The sequence below is a fragment of the Carcharhinus amblyrhynchos genome, unplaced genomic scaffold, assembly GCF_965287045.1.
Source record: "Carcharhinus amblyrhynchos unplaced genomic scaffold, sCarAmb.v2.hapA scaffold_75, whole genome shotgun sequence".
In the NCBI taxonomy this organism is placed as follows: Eukaryota; Metazoa; Chordata; class Chondrichthyes; order Carcharhiniformes; family Carcharhinidae; genus Carcharhinus; species Carcharhinus amblyrhynchos.
Window position 1 is genome coordinate 23,485 of NW_027649815.1, and position 19,734 is coordinate 43,218.

Genomic DNA, 19,734 nt, shown 5'->3' on the forward strand with positions numbered 1-19,734 from the left:
TCTAATTCCTACCTCCATGTCCTCTTTCACTTGCTCCTGCTGATCTCTCAATTCACCAAAGGCATCAATAATCAAACCTGAAGAGAGAACAATGTACCATTACTCCTTCACACATACCAAGTTCTGTTTAACAGTCACAGAAATATTTAACTGAAAAAAACTATTCATCTTCTTTGGAAGCAATCAAGCGAAAAACAAAAGCAAAATAGCTTGGAATTCACAATCTACATAACTGCCCTTGTGAAAGTGGTGGTGAGCTGCCTCCTTGAACTTCTGCAATTGATGCAGTGTACTGTTAGAGAGAGAGTTCCAGGATTTTGACCCAGTGGTGGCGAAAGAACAGCAATGTATTTCCAAGTCAGGATGTGGAGATGCCGGAGTTGGACTGGGGTAAACACAGTAAGAAGTCTGACAACACCAAGTTTAATTCCAACCGATTTATTTGATAGTAAACTCACAAGCTTTCGAGGTTAAACTCTTCGTCAGGTGACAAAGGAGATGATTGGCCATGCTAAATTCTCCCTCACTGTACCCTGACAGGTGCCAGGAGATTTTCACAGTAACTTCATTGTGGTGTCAATGTAAGCCTACTTGTTGCTAATAAATAAATAAGTACCTGGAAAGAAGTTTAAATTTACAGTCAGATAACAGAAGATATTTTACAGCAGAGAAGAGAAGCTAGGGATTATATTTGCATTCCAGAATGGTCATGTCATCCAGTGAACACAGAGGAAGGAAGGCAGAAGGGATGAAGAACTGATTGAAGCTAGGATTGAAACTTTCATATCATTATTGGACATCCCAACCCTAGACCTGCTGGATAACGTCAGAATCACTGCTTATTTAATCAGATTACATTTTCCCAATAATTAGTGCTGGCAGTAAGCCTCGAGTCATACCTTGAATGATGGCCAGGAGGATAACAATGACAAAGAAGAAGAAGGTAATGTCAAAGACAACACGGTAGAGCTCATATTCATCACCAGCTGGGTCTTCAATCTCATCACCAATACCACCACCAGCTCGTACACCCACGTACATGTGGAAAAGGTAACACTGTATATACATATGGAGAGACAGATGGTGGTTAGAAATCAACGGAATCCTCCAAACTTCTAAACGCGCGCACACGCTCACAAAACACACACACACACACACACACACAATTAATTTCACTAAAATGCAAGTTTGACAAGTGAAATTTCAGATCATCTCATTTTGTGCTCGGATCTGCAGGAATGAAAAATCTGTGTCACTATCACTGAAATGTCATCCATGAACCACACCTGACAATTCTGTCATTACCTGTCAGACCTCCCAATTAAATAATAGTGGTAACACAAGAAGTCCCAAAAATAATGTGTACTCAAGTGGTTTTGCTTCCACTGTTCTCACTGGAAGAAGAACTTGAACATTTTGTTTCCAAGCATGTCACCCAAAAATAAAATAATCCACTCTTAAAATCAAAACTGAAATTGATAATACCTTCATGTGGGCATTACTTAAAAAAAACTGACCAGTATATACTTCTAGATATGGATTACATTCTGAAATAGTCTGATTGCATTTCACTGTTCTATGATCACTGCAAGTGGTCAACAGCTTCAAATTTCTAGATGTCCAGATCACCAGCAACCTGTCCTGATCGCCCCAAACTGACGCTATAGTTAAGAAAGCCCAATAATGCCTCTACTTTCTCAGGAGGAAATTCAGCATGTCAGCTACGACTCTCGCCAACTTTTACAGGTGCATTCTTTCTGGATGTATTACGGTTTGGTATGGCTCCTACTCTGAACAAGGCCGCAAGAAACTGCAAAGGGTTGTGAACGTAGCCCAGTCCATCATGCAAACCAGTCTCCCATCCACTGATTCCGTCTACAATTCCCGCTGTCTCCATAAAATAGCCAGAATAATTAAGGACCCCATGCACCTGGACATACTCTGTCCATCTTCTTCCATCGGGAGAAAGATACAAAACTCTGCAATCATGTACCAAGCAAATCAAGAACACCTTTTCTCTGCTGCCATCAGACTTTTGAATGATCTACCTTATATTAAGCTGATCTTCTCTACACTCTTGCAATGACTGTAACACTACATTCTGTCCTTTCCTTTTCTATGAATGGTATGTTTTGTCTGTGTAGCACGCAAGAGACAATACTTTTCACAGTATCCCAATACATGTGACACTAATAAATCAAATTAATTCCGATTTACATCTACATTATATTGAATAACCTACTGGCAGGGCCTAACTCGCGCGTCCTGTGGCCTAAGTTGTAAAGTCTGCTGGCCTGGTTTTTGCAGGTGATGGCTGATTATCCAAGACTTATTTGTCCAGCAGATCAGGTTTTATGCAATAAAGTGGTGCCTTGTCTTTATAGAAATGCTATACAGTTAGTACATAATACATACAAAACAAGAGTACTGGTGCCAACTCTGACACAGGGCAGCACACTGGCACTGTGGTTAGCACTGCTACCTCACAGTGCCAGGGACCTGGGTTCAATTCCCAGCTTGGGTCACCATCTGTGCGGAGTCAGCATGTTCTACCCATGTCTGCATGGGTTTCCTCTGGGTGCTCTGGTTTCCTCCCACAGTCCGAATGACATGCTGGTTAGGTGCATTGGCCATGTTAAATTCTCCCTCAGTATACCCGAACAGACGGCAGAGTGTGACGACTAGGGGATTTTCACAGGAACTTCATTGCCATGTTAAAGTAAGCCTGCTTGTGACACTAATAATAAGTAAACAAATAAACAATTTTCCACTTCTTAACTGATGGCTCAATGCATGGTGCAATTCTCCACAGCCATTCCTGAGTAGGTGTGCCAGGAGACACAGATATGGTCGCATTTGGTGGGTGCAGCTGGTGAGAGTACACTGATTCTTCATTGCCCTGGCATGCCATCTTTCCTTCCCTTGTTCCACCTCTTTCGTGCAATGCCATTGTGCGAGGAAGGCTAGATAGGAATTCACATAGTTCACTGATGCCATCAGATCTGTGGCTCTAATTTCCTCAGAATAGGAGCCCCAAGGATGCATGAATTACCTGTCTGCAGTTGGATGGGTGGGGAGCATCTCTTGTGGATTCTGACATCCCTACCGTGGTCGTCCTTTTTTTCCAACCACATCAGATAGAAAAATTACATTGGTGACATTGATGGGGTTGAGGCCAAAATAGTTGGCAGAAATGCCTGCAAAGGTCAAAGTGCCAGGGAGGAAACAAAAGTGGCAGAAATGCACTGACCTTTGCACAATTATGACCTGTTATAATGGTCTCTATTTGGTTTATATTAAGGGTTAAGAAGATAGGCCTGAATTCTCCCAAAAAAATTCTAAGTGTCTAATTCACTGGAAAACTGGAGTATCGCTCTGGTTTTTTCAGTGAGAGTTCACACTGGAATCTCCCACACTCTGTGCACTGCAGAGGTCACCAGTGTGAATATCATTAGATTTCAAGGGACGGTGCCTATTCCCGCCCAGGAGGCTGCAACCAGCAGCCTCTGCACCTGCTCCCTCTTTGCTGAGCAGCTCGATTGCTGGCCAGCCCAAGGCCCCCTGTGGTGCTGACACCCCCCCACCTCCACCCCCACCACAAAGGCGCCCCCTCCCCCCGCATGACCATTCCTGGCATCCCCACCATCCCCCACCTTGGAGTGCCCTGATCTCTGGCGCCCACCCCTACCCCAGTGATAATCGCCCCACCACCCCAATCACAGTGCAGACACCCGGGAGGCAAACCAGACCCCCCCTCCTCCCGATCGCTGGCCTCCCTCCTGCCCCCATCGATCCCCACGCAGAGTGACAGTGGGACCTCCCACCCCCAATGATTGTACCTACGCTCCATCCCCACCAGGCTTCCCATAGGCACTGCCCCCCTTGGCAATGCCCCACGCCCAATATGCAGTGCCCAGGTGTCTGCTGGGATGGGTACTTTGCCCCGTGAGCAGAGCCAAGAGGCACATACTGGCACTGCCAAGGTGCCCATGCCCACCGTACAACCACCAACCCCCCCCACCCCACCCGAGAGGCCCTGATTGTGCCCCCCTTCACTCCAGCATCCCGATAGTTCCCCGAGAACAGGGACCTACTGTGAATCCCACTGGAGTGAAGTACTCTGGCGGGGTGGGACAGTAAAAAGTCTGACAACACCAGGTTTTAGTCCAACCTATTTATTTGATAATATACTCGCAAGCTTTCGGGTTAGCCCCTTCGTCAGGTGAATGGAGAGTTCTGGCCTCAGACAGAGCATATAAAGCACAGACAGTTTAGAGATTACTGATTAGAATGCGAATCCTTACACCTAACCTGCTGTTCAAGACCTGAAGTGGCTGATAATGTGAGTGGAAGGAGCACTGATCACAGTTTAAAGAGATGTGTACTGTCTCCAGACAGTACAGTAAGTGAGGTTTTGCAAACCCAGGCAAGTCACGGGGGTTACAAATAGTGCGACATGAACCCAAGATCCCTGTTGAGACCGTCCTCACGTGTGCGGAACTTGGCTGTCAGTCTCTGTTCAGCGACTCTGCGCTGTCGTGTGTCGTGAAGGCCGCCTTGGAGAATGCTTACCCGAAGGTCAGAGGCTGAATGCCCGTGACCACTGAAGTGTTCGCCAACAGGAAGGGAACAGTCTTGCCTGGTGACTGTTGAGTGATGTTCATTCATCCGTTGTCGTAGTGTCTGCATGGTCTCCCCAATGTACCATGCTTCGGGACATCCTTTCTTGCAACGTATCAGGTAGACAATGTTGGCCGAGTTGCAAGAGTATTTACCATGTACCTGGTGGACGGTATTCTCACGTGTGATGACGGTATCCATGTCGATGATCCGGCATGTCTTGCAGAGGTTGCTGTGGCAGGGTTGTGTGGTATTGTGGTCACTGTTCTCCTGAAGGCTGGGTAGTTTGCTGCGAACAATGGTCTGTTTGAGGTTGTGTGGTTGTCTGAAAGCAAGAAGTGGGGGTGTGGGGATAGCCCTGGCGAGATGTTCGTCTTCATCAATGATATGTTGAAGACTCCGGAGAAGATGTCGTAGCTTCTCCGCTCCGGGGAAGTACTGGACGACGAAGGGTACTCTGTCCACTGTGTCCTGTGTTTGCCTTCTGAGGAGATCGGTGCGGTTTTTCGCTGTGGCGCATCGGAACTGCCGATCTATGAGTCGAGCACCATATCCTGTTCTTATGAGGGCATCTTTCAGGGTCTGGAGGTGTCTGTCACGATCCTCCTCATCTGAGCAAATCCTGTGTATACGGAGGGCTTGTCCATAGGGAATGGCTTCTTTAACATGTTTAGGGTGGAAACTGGAGAAGTGGAGCATTGTGAGATTGTCTGTGGGCTTGCGGTACAGTGAGGTGCTGAGGTGACCGTCCTTAATGGAGATGCGTGTGTCCAGGAATGTAACTGATTCTGGGGAATAGTCCATGGTGAGTCTGATGGTGGGGTGGAATTTGTTGATATCATCATATAGTTGTTTCAGTGATTGTTCACCATGAGGCCAAAGGAAGAAAATGTCATCGATATATCTCGTGTACAGCATCGGTTGAAGATTCTGTGCAGTGAAGAAGTCTTGTTTGAACCTGTGCATGAAGATGTTGGCATATTGAGGTGCAAATTTGGTCCCCATGGCTGTTCCATGTGTCTGGATGAAAAACTGGTTGTTGAAGGTGAAGACATTGTGGTCCAGGATAAAGCGGATGAGTTGTAAAATTGCATCTGGAAACTGGCAGTTGTCAGCATTGAGTACTGAGGCAGTCGCAGCAATGCCATCGTTGTGGGGGATGTTGGTGTAGAGCGCTGAGACATCCATTGTGACGAGGAGTGTCCCTGGTTCAACTGCTCCGTGTGTGCTGAGTTTCAGTAGAAAGTCCGTAGTGTCGCGACAAAAGCTGGGGGTTCTTTGTACAATGGGTTTCAGGATGCCCTCGACGTAGCCGGAGAGGTTCTCACACAGAGTTCCATTGCCCGATACGATGGGACGGCCAGGTGTGTTTGCCTTGTGTATCTTTGGGAGGCAGTAGAGATCTCCAATGCGGGGAGTACGTGGAATGAGAGCACGGAGGGTGCTCTGAAGGTCCGGATCAAAGGTCTTGATCAGATTGTTGAGTTGACGAGTGTGTTCTTTGGTCGGATCTGTGGGTAATTGTCTGTAGTGTTCCTCATTGTTCAGTTGTCGGTACATTTCTTTACAGTAATCCGTTCTGTTCAGTATGACGATGGCCCCTCCTTTGTCTGTTGGTTTGATGACAATGTTGCGGTTTGTCTTGAGAGCGTGGATGGCGTTGCGTTGTGCTTGGGTGATGTTCGGGGCTGTCTTGTGAGTGTGGCTGATGAATCTGGTGTTAACGCACCTCCTGATGGTTTGGGCATACAAGTCTAGTCGAGGGCAGCGGCCTTCCGGAGGAGTCCAATTGGATTCCTTCCTCTTAGGCTGTTGCACTGCGGATCTCTCTGTCGGCTATTCTGGTTCATCGACTGTCTCATTGTGTTCGTTGCTGGCCTCTTGGGGTTTGTGGAAAAACTCCCGCAGCCTCATTCGCCTGATGAATTCCTCTGTGTCCGCTGCGAGACTGATGGGGTCCATTTTGGTGGTGGGGCAGAAATTGAGCCCTCGGCTGAGAACTTCCATTTCATCTGGTTGAAGTGTGTAGTCCGACAAGTTGACAATAGACCTCCCTGCGGTAGTGCTGTTTTCTACTGTGGTGCCGGGGGAGGCTTGGTTGTTGCTGGTGGCGATGCCGAGTTTCTCAAGTTTCCTATTCTTGGTGTGCATGTAGGTGGTGTAGTTTCTTTGTCTCATCTGCTTGGCAGAGTTTCGCAGTTGGTCTGCATCTTGAGCACAAGTTGAGAAAATGTATTCCATTTTAGTTTCCAGGGTGCGGCGTTTGCTGTAAAGCTGGTGTATGAGGTGGTTTAGAAGTGTGAGAGAGGTGCGACGGCAAAGTCTCTCAGCGTAGTCTGTGTTATAGGTTGCCCTGAGTGGGTTCGTGATCTGTAGTCCTTTTGGTATCTTGTCTGCTTTCTTGCATCTCTGTAAAAACTTGATGTCTGTGTCGATATGCGCAATCTTCTTGGAGATCCTCTCCACTTGGATCCGGCAGTTTGTGGTGTCGATAGTAGTCATGATGTGGGTATGCCGGCGTTGGACTGGCGTAAACACAGTAAAAAGTCTGACAACACCAGGTTTTAGTCCAACCTATTTATTTGATAATATACTCGCAAGCTTTCAGGTTAGCCCCTTCGTCAGGTGAATGGAGAGTTCTGGCCTCAGACAGAGCATATAAAGCACAGACAGTTTAGAGATTACTGATTAGAATGCGAATCCTTACACCTAACCTGCTGTTCAAGACCTGAAGTGGCTGATAATGTGAGTGGAAGGAGCACTGATCACAGTTTAAAGAGATGTGTATTGTCTCCAGACAGTACAGTAAGTGAGGTTTTGCAAACCCAGGCAAGTCACGGGGGTTACAGATAGTGCGACATGAACCCAAGATCCCTGTTGAGACCGTCCTCACGTGTGTGGAACTTGGCTGTCAGTCTCTGTTCAGCGACTCTGCGCTGTCGTGTGTCGTGAAGGCCGCCTTGGAGAATGCTTACCCGAAGATCAGAGGCTGAATGCCCGTGACCACTGAAGTGTTCGCCAACAGGAAGGGAACAGTCTTGCCTGGTGACTGTCGAGTGATGTTCATTCATCCGTTGTCGTAGCGTCTGCATGGTCTCCCCAATGTACCATGCTTCGGGACATCCTTTCTTGCAACGTATCAGGTAGACAACGTTGGCCGAGTTGCAAGAGTATTTACCATGTACCTGGTGGACGGTATTCTCACGTGTGATGACGGTATCCATGTCGATGATCCGGCATGTCTTGCAGAGGTTGCTGTGGCAGGGTTGTGTGGTATTGTGGTCACTCCAGTTGGCCTGGAGAATTCAGTCCCAGACCCACTAGTTAAATTGAAAACAGATCTAAATTATATTAAGATCACTCATCTGGTATTCCCGACGGTTTCCAGCGCAGATCTAACAGTGCCAGAAATCCAGTGCTGGGAGATGGCTGGAACACATGTGGTGAATCCCCCATATGCCCAGCCATGAGTTTCTCCCACCCAGCTGTGCTGGAAAATCAGTGTGGCAGGTTGGGAGAATCGACCCCATAGAGTTTGATTTTCAGGTGAATTGGAGGTAGTGTACATTGGTTAAGAATGCTGGTGTGTGTTTACAATGCTTGAAATTCTGACCCTGTTGATAGGCTTTTGAAAGCAAGAAAGCTGAGGTTGCCCTGGAATTCCTGAGGGTGGAGCTGTGCTCTAAAAAGTAAAACAGGTGGGTTTTGTTCAAAAAAATAACTGCAAGAGAAAGTGCATGTATTTTACAGACATCCAGTCTATTGTGTTTAATCAGAGAACTGGGCTGGACAAAGTACCCAAAAATGTCCAGAGGGGCAATTTTGTCACACAGAAGGTGGTGAGTGTCTGAAACAAGTTGCCAGGGCCAGTAGTAGAGGCGGGTACAATTTTGTCTTTTAAAAAGCATTTAGACAGTTAAATGGGGAAGATGGGAATGGAAGGATATGGTCCAAATGCAGGCAGTTGGGACTAGCTTAGGGGTTTAAAACAAAAGGGCAGCATGGACAAGTTAGACCGAATGGTCCTGTTTCCATGCTGTAAACCTCTATAAGTAGCTGGGTAAAGAGAGAAGTCCAGTTTTGGAATAGATGCCCAAGGGAGTGTTTACCTGTTCCTAGTGGGTCATGGTGTGTGACTGCCAACGACTCCTAGCCTTAGGCTAGAATGTCATAATATCAGGGATATAGCATATACCTAAGCTGTAACCTGTGCAGCCAATCCAGAGGGAAGAAATTAATTGTCTCAAGAATATGTGTCAAAGCCTATCAGGAAAAATGTCACAGTATTTGGAGTACTGTGCGCAGTTCTGGTCGCCTCACTACAGGAAGGACGTAGAAGCTATTGAAAGGGTACAGAGGAGATTTACAAGGATGTTGCCTGGACTGGGAGGCATGCCTTATGAAGTTAGGTTGAGGGAGCTGGGACTCTTTTCCCTGGAGAGACGAAGGTTGAGAGGCGACCTGATAGAAGTTTATAAAATGTTGAGTGGAATAGATAGGGTGGATTCTCAGAGGCTATTTCCCCGGGTTGAAATGGTCGCTACGAGAGGACACAGATTGAAGGTGCGGGGAGGCAAGTACAGAAGTGATGTTAGGGGTAAGTTTTTCACTCAGAGGGTGGTGAGTGAATGGAATCGGCTGCTGTCAGTGGTGGTGGAGGCGAACTCACTGGGGTCTTTTAAAAGACTTCTGGATGAGTATATGGAATTTAATGGGATTGGGGGTTATAGATAGGTCTATAGATTGGTAGGTGTTGATGTGATTGGCGCAACTCGTGGGCCGAAGGGCCTGTTTGTGCTGTAGTGTTCTATGTTCTAAAAAGACTAAGCTGGGCCAAATCAGTTGGATTGAGTTTATGGTTGAAGTTCATATTGTTTAAAATAATTATGTTATTTGCTCAGTCTATTTATTTAGTCATTATTATGTGTGTTTGTGTTGTTCATGTTTAGATCATAGAATCCCTACAAGTGCAGATGGAGGCCATTCAGCCCATCAAGTCTGCACTACCTCTCTGAGAGTATCCCGCCCTATCTCTGTAAACTCATGTATTTGTCCCACTAATTACCCCTAACCTACACATGTTTGGACACTAAGTGACAATTTTTAGCATGGCCAATTTACCTAACCTCCACATCTTTGAATACTATGGGATAACTTAGCATGGTCAGTCCACCTACCCTGCACATCTTTGGACTGCGTGAGGAAACCGGAGACCAGAAGAAACCACATAGACACGGGGAGAATGTGCAAACTCCTGAACCAAGATCCCTGGCGCTGTGAGGCAGCAGGGCTAATCCACTATGCCTACCACTGTGCTGCCTCTTTGTATAGTAAAGATACTTTTGCTGTTTCAATTTAATCTTGGAATCTTGCCACTTATTTCCTTCCCCTTGGTTCTTCCACACATTATACCCTTTAATTGATTATGGTCTAACAAGCCAGGTCCCAACAAGTTTCTAGTTTGAGCAGTATTCGCATTTCCTGGGATCATAACAATCCTTTAAATGAGCTTTGTTTTAATTAGAAAAGCAAAATCCTGCAATTGCTGGAAATGTGAAGTACAAACATAAAATGGTGGAAATTCTCAGCAGGTCTGGCAGCATCTGTGGAGCGGGAAACAGAGTTAGTGAGTGGAATTCTCCAGCCCTTCCTGCTGGTGGGATCTTCAAGTGCCATGCTGAAGTCAACCCATGCCACGGGTTCCCCAACGATGACAAAGGTGAGGAATTTAAATCCCCATTGACTGCGGTAAGGCCAAAAGATCCTTCAGGCAGCCAAAGGTGAGCTGCCTTCACCATGGGTGTGGGCGGGAGTGGGGGGGCCTATAGAATTCCACCCAATGTTTCAAGTCGATGATTTTTCACCAAAGCTGGAACCCGTTTGAAACGTAATAGATTTTAAGCAAGTGAAAAGGGGGTGAAAGGAGAAAATGGAAGGTCTGTCACAAGGTAGAGGGTCAAGAGAGATAACAAAAGGTTGGTCTTGCAAGGCCATGTTCTCTGGCATTACAGTATATTTGTCAAGACTGCAAGAAAAAAGTAAGTTTTATTTATCTTGAAGTTTATTTATCCGTGTCACAAGTTTACATTAACACTGCAATGAAGTTACTACAAAATTTCCCCTAGTCGCCACACTCCGGGTCAATGCACCTAACCAGCATGTCTTTCAGATTGGGAGGAAACTGGGGCACCCCGGGGATACCCACGCAGACATGGGGAGAATGTGCAAATTCCAGACAGACAGTGACCCAAGCTGGGAATTGAACCGGGTCCCTGGCACTGTGAGACAGCAGTGCCACCATGCCGCCCCAATTACAAAGGGTTGTGGATATAGCCCAGTCTATCATGCAAACTAGCCTCACATCCACTGACTCCATCTACACTTCCTCGGAAAAGCAGTCAAGGACCCCATGCACCCCGGACATTCTCTCTTCCACCTTCTTTCGTCAGGAAAAAGATACAAAAATCTGAGGTCATGTGCCAACCGCTTCAAGAATTCTTCCCTGCTGCCATCAGGGACCTTTTAATGGACCTACCTCACACTAAGTTGATCTTTCTCTACAGAAATTGCTATGACAATAGCTATGACTGTAACACTACATTCCACACTCTCTTTAACTTCTCTATGAACGGGATGCTTTGTCTGTATAGCGTGCCAGAAACAATGCTTTTCATTGTATCCCAATATATGTGACAGCAATAAATCAATACAAATTTGGAATAGATTCCGCCTATGATCATGTATACTGGATCGATAAATAAACATTAGCAGACTTCTAAATCACGGAACAGCAAATTGATAGATCTACTCTGTAGGATGGTGCCCAGAAATACAGAGCTGTCTTTTCAGTTCCACATGCGACTGGACCTGTTTTGCATTTTCTATTTGCACTGATGATTAATTGTGGTGCTGACCACAATATTTCCTCGATGTTGGCTGTGGTGTGCGTTCATTGAGACACACCAGTATACTTCCTCATAATACCTGATACAAAACTGGTCACTACTCCTGCACACTTCCTAGTAGCTGGCTCAATATTTAAAGGGGAAAATAGTGGTGGTCTAGTAATCCAAAGGTTCAGACTTGTGCAAATTCAAATCCTAGCAGAGCAGCTGGAGGAATTCAAATTTAATTAGTAAATCTAGAATCAAATTCTGGGCTCAGTAACAGTGGCCATGAAACTACCGGATTGTTGTTAATAACTCACCTGGTTCACTAATCACAGAACCATAGTACCCCTCCAGTGCAGAAGAGGCAATTTGTCCCACAGAGTCTGCAGCAACTCTTTGAGGCAGTATCTTACCCAGGTCTACTCCCCACACTATCCCTGTAATCCCACACATTTAACATGGCCAATCCATCTAACCCTCACATCTTTGGACACTAAGGGGCAATTTAGCATGGCCAATCCACCTAACCTGCACATCTTTGCACACTAAGGGGCAATTCACCATGGCCAATCCACCTAACCTGCAGATTTTTAGACGCTAACAGCAATTTAAGGTAGCCAATCCATCTAACCTGCATATCTTGGGACGCTAAGTGGTGACAATGGGCCTAATTGTCTCTTCTGCACTATAGCGGTACTAAGGTTCTATGATTAGTGAACTATGTGGGTTTTTAACAACAATCCAGTCGTTTCATGCCCACTGCCACGAAGGCCAGCATTTGATTCCAGATTTATTAATGAAATTGGAATTCCTCCAGCTGCAGTTCACCATGCCTCCCTGCATATTCCCCTCCAAGCCATCAGGGCAAAGCAGAAGGTGCTCTTTCCAGAAGATGGACAAAGAAGAGCCTCTTGCCAAACCAAGGTGACCCTGACAGAGGTGACAGAGGAGGCTGGCAACCATGGGATTAAAATTTAAAGTTTATTCATTAGTCACAAGTAGGCTTACATTGCATCTTAGCAGTACAGAAGGAGACCATTTGACCCATCGAGCCTGCACCGACAACAATCCCACCATATCCCCGTAACCCTGCTAATGCCCCTGAAACTAAGATCAATTTAAAATGGCCAATCAACCTAACTAGCACATCTTTGGGCTGTGAGAGGAAACTGGAACACCTGGAGAAAACCCACACAGACACTGGACAAATGTCCAAACTCCTGATAGATAGTGACCTAAGCCGGGAGGCAGCAGTGCCAACCACTGTGCCACCGTGCTGCTCCTGATTACCTGCTGAGTATAGGTCCATCGCAGGAAACAAGTCAACAATCTGTTTCGACATGCAAGTGACACATCTTCAACAGGAGTCTCTTGTGTGGTTATCGATAATATATGTGTGAGAGAGGCCAGATATGCCAAAGGAGGAGTGAATGCTGAGGCTGAACTGGCCAGGAGGAAGAGACAACCATCAGGCTGCTGGTACATGGGCACATAGGATAGATGCAATAAAATGTGAAGCACTCAAACGCTAATGACTCTTAATGCAATTCTTTTTGTCCCCCCACTGCAACTCATTGCCATCCAAGGACTAAGCCACAGTGTAGGGAGGACCCAGATGATAGGGAATGAAGCATCCAGTGCACCAGAAGATGCATCATTCTAAAGAGGTCTGACATTTTTTGTAAAGATTAGTCCTGTGTTTGTTGTGCAAGTTATGTGCTTTGATCATTTTTCCCATCAATTTTTTTTACTCATTCATGGGACATGGGCATTGCTAGCTGGCCAACATTTATTGCCCATCTCTAGTTGCCCTTGTTCAGAGGGCAGTCGAGTCACCCCAAATGCTGCGGCTCTGGAGTCACATGTAGGCTGGACCGGGTTAGGATGGCAGATTTCCTTCCCTAAAAGACATTAGTGAACCAGATGGGTTTTTCCAAAAATCGACAATGGTTTCATGGTCATCAATAGATTCTTAATTCCAGATTTTTTTATTGAATTCAAATTCCACCATCTGCCTTGGCAGGATTCGAACCTGGGTCCCCAGAACAATAGTTGAGTTTCTGGATTAATATTCTAGTGATAATACCATTACGTCATTGCCTCCTCTAATGCATGAAAAATAGAGCATTGTATTCTCTCAGAGCTGTGCTGTGTCAGTGGTACGTTGTGTTTTCAGAAGAGTCACTGTGCCTTTAGATGCCAAATGATACCACATCAGATTGCTCCCACTGTCTGGGTTGATTGAGGGGGCAGATACTATAGACGTCGCTCTCTAGTCTAGACCCACTCCCGGCTTTAAATACAGAATCTGTAACTGCAGCATTGGCTGTGTGTAGAGGGGACTGTCCAAGCCTCTTCCTCCAGTTCATCATGCACATAGATCACAGATACATCTGTAACCTGGAACTCTGACTCTCAGACAAATACTCACATTCAGTGAGATCATTCCAAATACTTTTTATTGAATTCAAATTCCACCATCTGCCGTGATGGGACTGGAATCCGAGTCCCCAGAGCATTAGCTGAGTTTCTGGATTAATATTCTAGGTGATAATACCACTAGGCCATCGCCTCAGATGGTATTAGGCTATGCGTATAAAAGAAACAATTTTACTTGTTTTAGAAAACTCACCGTCATCATGTCATCACACTTCATGTCTGGATCATCTTCATCCTCGCTCTTATTATAAAACTTGCGGAAGAAGTTGAAAGCTACTACTGTGTAGAGGTACACAACGACAGCCAACAGGCCCACAGTCATCATCAGCTACAGACAACAAGACAAAGACAGAGCTCAAGATTTCAACATTTTAACTGGAGAATTCAGACCAAAAGCAGCTCTTTCTCATATCTTTCACCAGAGATTAACAGAGAGCTAGGTGTTATAAGCCCTCTACCTGTTTGCCATTGTGGGTTACAGAGGATAGGATGGTCCGAAGGGTCTTCACACCCATTGCGATATCCAGAAGGTGAGCGGCAAAGAAGAAGTTGTTATAATGACCAAGGGCAGACATCATCATATACCAGCAGAGATAGAGGAAAGACTGATAACAAAAAACAAAAATCACAAATTACATCAAAATATGCAACAGTCACACAAAATTAACATAAATACAATTAACCCTCCTAAAAAACTTCTCTAGGGTAAAGGTTTCTTCCTCAAAATGGAGAACTTTGAACAAAATATAGTATCCTCCCCCTTTCTTCAATGATTTTGTACACGTTGCCTTGGTATTTACCCACAAGACAGATAAAGTAAAGGCTCTCTTGGTTGAAAACGACACTTCTATTCCTAATCCTGGGGCAGCACGGTGACATAGTGGTTAGCATTAGCACTGCTGCCACACACAGCCAGTAACGCAAGTTCGATTCCCGGCTTGGGTCACTGTCTATGTGGAGTCTAAACGTTCTCCCCGTGTCTGAATGGGTTTCCTCCGGGTGCTCTGGTTTCCTCTCACAATCTGAAAAATGTGCTGATTAGGTGCATTCTCTGTGCTAAATTCTCCCTCAGTGTACCTGAACAGGAGCCAAAGTGTGGGGATTTTCACAACAACTTCATTGCAGTGTTAGAATCATAATCAAATGTGCACCGACCCCAATCCCACCCTGGCCCTATCCCTGTAACCCCACATACTTACCCTGCTAACCTCTCTGATGCAAGGATCAATTTAGCATGGCCAGTCAGCCTAACCTGCACATCTTTGGACTGAGGGAGGAAACCAGAGCACGCGGAGGAAGGCCTACTTGTGACACTAATAAATAAACTCTTAACGAATCCTCCACAATTAAATGATGCTTTGATTTCCATTCAAAGACATCAAAAATAACAACGTGAAATATCTTCCCTCTATTTCATTTTAATAATTATAAATGTGCCCTGTGTTAGTGTCTACTTACATTGTCAGTGAAGATCACCCCAAACTTCCAAATTTGGTACTTGATATCCAAGGATGTGATCCTATAACCAAAGCAAGAGAAAGATAATGTTAAAAAGTTAAATTATTAGTGTCTCAAGTAGGCTTACATTAATACTGCAATGAAGTTACTGTGAAAATCCCCTAGTTGTTACCCGGTGTGGCTCACGAGACTCCAGACCCACAGCGATGTGGCTGATTCTGAACTTCCCTCTGAATGGCCTAGCGAGCCACTCAATTCAAGAGTAATTGGGGATGGGGAATAAATGCTGACCCAGCCAGTGATGCCCACATCCCATGAATGAATAAAAATAATTTAAATGGGTGGGAATGCGTGGGTTGGAGAGTTCTCCTCTAATTGACTGGCAGCTTTCAGAGGCAGAATCCACACTGTGAAGGCTACAGGCAGCCTGATGGCAAGAACAAAATTTGATCTTATTGGAGCTTGTAGAAATGACCACGGCAGTATTGCCATCAGGGCTCTGACTGGTGGACAGGGGCACCCCTGCAGTTATTAAATCTAGTTCTATGAATGTAGTTCAGATTTCATGTAATCAATTGCATTATTTTAGTAAAATTTACATCTCTCTGACAGAACAAAACAAATAATTTCATTTGACACTCATTGCAAAGCAAAAACAGGCAGCAGGGCATTGTGGCAAAGTGATTTGATTTGATTTATTGTCAGATGTATTGGGATACAATGAAAAGTATTGTTTCTTGCGCGCTATACAGACAAAGCATACCATTCATAGAGAAGGAGAGGATGCAGAATGTAGTGTTACACTGTAGGGGCGACACGGTGGCACAGTGGCTAGCACTGCTGCCTCACAGCGCCAGGGACCCAGGTTTGATTCCTGGCTTGGGTCACCACCTGTGTGGAGTCTGCATGTTCTCACCGTGTCTGTGTGGGTTTCCTCCAGGTGCTCCGGTTTCCTCGCACCGTCCTAAAGATGTACTGGTTAGATGCATTGGCCGTGCTAAATTCTCCCTCAGTGTACCTGAACAGGTACCAGAATGTGGCGAGAAGGGGATTTTCACAGTAACTTCATTGCAATGTGAATGTAAGCCTACTTGTGACTAATAATAAACTTTAACTTTTACAGTAATAGCTAGGATGTAGAGAAGGTTTAACTGAGGTAGGTCCACAGAGAAGTCTGATGGCAACACAGAAGAATAATGATAATGTCACTAGGTGAGCAATCCAAAGGTCAGGCTTATGGTCTAGGGACACGGGACACTGAAAATGGGTTGAAATCCCACCATGGCAGCTGGTGAAATTCAAATTCAATTAATGAAATCCGGAATATGAAGTCAGCCCCAGGAATAGTTTTCTTGAAACCATCACCAATTGTTGCAAAACAAAAACTATCTTGATTCACTATTTCCCATTAAGGAAGGAAATATGCCATCCTTACCTGGTCTAGCCTACATGTGAATTCAAACCTACAGGAATATAATTGACTTTTAACTGCAATTGGGGATGGGCAACAACTGTGGGCATTGCTAGTGACACCCACATCCCATGAGAGAAAAGACACTAACCATGAGAGAACAGAGTTGTCAGTTGCTGGTTTTTTCTCCTGAGGGACAGTGACATCCAAAGCACTCATATCCATTCCCAGCAGCTCTGCAATACGCTCCCTACCATAGATATCACCATACTTATCCAACACCTAGAAATGCAAGAAAAAATATTAAAGCTTTCGTTGTCATTTCAATCTTTGATCCAAAAATACTTCTCAGTCGCAAAATTTGTTTCCAACACGTCTTTGTTACAATTAGCGGCATAGTGGCACACAGTGGTTAGCACTGCTGCTTCACAGCTCCAGGGACTCGGGTTCGATTCTCGGCTTGGGTCACTGTCTGTGTGGAGTTTGCACATTCTCCCCGTGTCTGCGTGGGTTTCCTCCTGGTGCTCCGGTTTCATCCCACACTCCAAAGATGTGCGGGTTAGGTTGATTGGACATGCTAAATTAACCCTTAGTGTCCTGGGATGTGATAGGGGGACTAGCAGGTGGCTAAGCGGAGATAGGACCTGGGTGGGATTGGTGTTGGTGAAAACTTGATGGGCTGAATGGCCTTCTTCTGCATGTAGGGATTCTATAATATTCATGGTATAGCACAGTAAGAAGTCTCACAACACCAGGTTAAAATCCAACGGGTTTATTTTGTAGCACAAGCTTTTGGAGTACTGCCCCTTCATCAGGCGAGCGGGAGTTGTGTTCACAAACAGGGCATATCTAGACACAAACTTAATTTACAAGATAATGGTTGGAATGCGAGTCTTTACAGGTAATCAAGTCTTAAAGATACAGACAATGAGAGGGTTAAGCACAGGCTAAAAACGTATGTACTGTCTCCAGCCAAAACAGTAAGTGAGATTTTGCAGCCCAGGCAAGTCGCGGGGATTACAGATAGTGTGACATGAACCCAATATCCCGGTTGAGTCCAACAGATTTATTTGGTGTTAACCTGGTGTTGTGAGGCTTTTTACTGTGCTTACCCCAGTAAAATGTCAGCATCTCCACAGCATTCACGGTATACTCAGTGCAGTGCAGGGAGTTGATTACAGACTCGATGAGCCAAATAGCTTCCTTCCACACTGTAGGGATTCTATGTACGCGCAGACAGCCCATCACAAATATTGAATGTTAATGTCACTACATTTTGTTTAACATTTTTAATTGAAATTGATCAGCACTGTTCAATACTGTAAAAGGAACAGTCAGGAAAAACAGTAGTCCTGTATCTGTGAAAAAGGGTGCGTGTGGGGGGTGGGGGGGGCGTGGTGCGGCAGCAGTTAGTGTCAATAGATTAGTAATCCAAAGATTCAGGTTAGGGCAACATGGGTTCAAATCCCACCAGGGCAGCTGGTGGAATTTAAATTCAACAAAAAAAAATCGAGAATTGAGAGCTAATCATAAATCAATCATAGAAACACTATAGTACAGAAAGAGGCCATTTGGCCCATTGAGTGCACCGACCACAATCCTATCCAACCCCTACCCCATATCCATACATATTTTACCCACTAATCCTCTAACCTATGCATCTACGGTCAATTTAGCATGGCCAATCAACCTAACCCGCACATCTGTGGACTGGGGAGGAAACCGGAGTACCCGGAGGAAACCCACGTAGACGCGGGGAGAATGTGCAAACTCCGCACAGACGGTGACCCGAGCCAGGATTCGAACCCATCCCTGGAGCTGTGAAGCAGCAGTGCTAACCACTGTGCTACCGTGCCGCCCTCATGAGCAATCATTGATGCCACAATGCTACATCTCATGAACATGTAAAAAAAGCACATCTGATTCACTGAAATTCCTGAAGGAAGGAAACCTGCCATCCCCATCTGGCCTGATGTACATGATTCCAAATCTCCAGCAATGTGGCTGTCTCTTAGCTGCCACCTGAAATCCGCTAGCAAGCCAGTCAGTTCAAGGGGATGGCCAACAAATGCCGCCCCTGTCAACGACTCAGAAAGGACAGCAGGACTAGAGGGCACAGCCTCAAGATAAGGGGGGGCGCAGTTTAGAACAGAGTTGAGGAGGAACTTCTTCACTCAAAAGGTGGTGAATCTCTGGAATTCTCTGCCCGTTGAAGTGGTGGAGGCTACCTCGCTAAATATATTTAAGACGCGGGTAGATAGGTTTTTGGTAGGCAAGGAGATTAAGGGTTATGGGGAGAAAGCGGGAAAGTGGAACTGAGCCACTTCAGATCAGCCATGATCTTATTGAATGGCGGGGCAGGCTCGAAGGGCTAGATGGCCTACTCTTGCTCCTATTTCTTATGTTCTTATGACACTCACATCCCCTGAAAAACGAAACAGAAAAGGGAAAGTTGGAGACATTTTTGTGATTAGTCTTCAAAATGAGATGTTTACCTTTCTTTTGACGAACTTGTCCCAGTAGTTATGTGGGAATGACCTACAAAGGACGATAAAAGGAAATCTTGTCAATATAAAGTGGGCTTGATTCCATCAAAACACTGAGACTTGGCAAGTGCATGTGATTTGAAATAGAACAGCTAGCAAGGACAGTGATAAAGAATTGATGACGACGTTTTGATCATTATTATTTATGAAGTCAAGGATTTTCAACAGCCGAGATGGAATGACTAAATTACTATATGACCCTGGCTGACACTGTCACGTGTACGATCAGCAGAATCTTATCATTCCCATGTAAGTGAACAAGATAGAGAATAAACATTCTAGCTGAGGTTTTTCACTCCCTTTATTATTGGGTGGGTGTAGCAACGGGAGCAGAAAATATTGCGAGAAGGCCAAAGTCATGTTTTGCATC

The 19,734-nt window shown here is 45.3% G+C and overlaps 1 protein-coding gene across 11 annotated transcripts in view; it reads right to left on the reverse strand.

The window, feature by feature from the left end:
- The window catches only part of LOC145337795 (ryanodine receptor 1-like), a 448,949-nt gene that overhangs the window by 9,041 nt on the left and 420,174 nt on the right, over positions 1–19,734 (reverse strand). For all 11 annotated transcript variants that reach the window (XM_080182647.1, XM_080182646.1, XM_080182643.1 and 8 more), the window contains 7 exons: positions 19,314–19,356; positions 16,970–17,100; positions 15,408–15,468; positions 14,408–14,554; positions 14,143–14,277; positions 900–1,056; positions 13–77 (listed from right to left, as the gene is read on the reverse strand). In XM_080182647.1, coding sequence (XP_080038773.1) covers positions 13–77; positions 900–1,056; positions 14,143–14,277; positions 14,408–14,554; positions 15,408–15,468; positions 16,970–17,100; positions 19,314–19,356 — 739 coding nt within the window. The remainder of the gene's footprint in view (positions 1–12; positions 78–899; positions 1,057–14,142; positions 14,278–14,407; positions 14,555–15,407; positions 15,469–16,969; positions 17,101–19,313; positions 19,357–19,734) is intronic.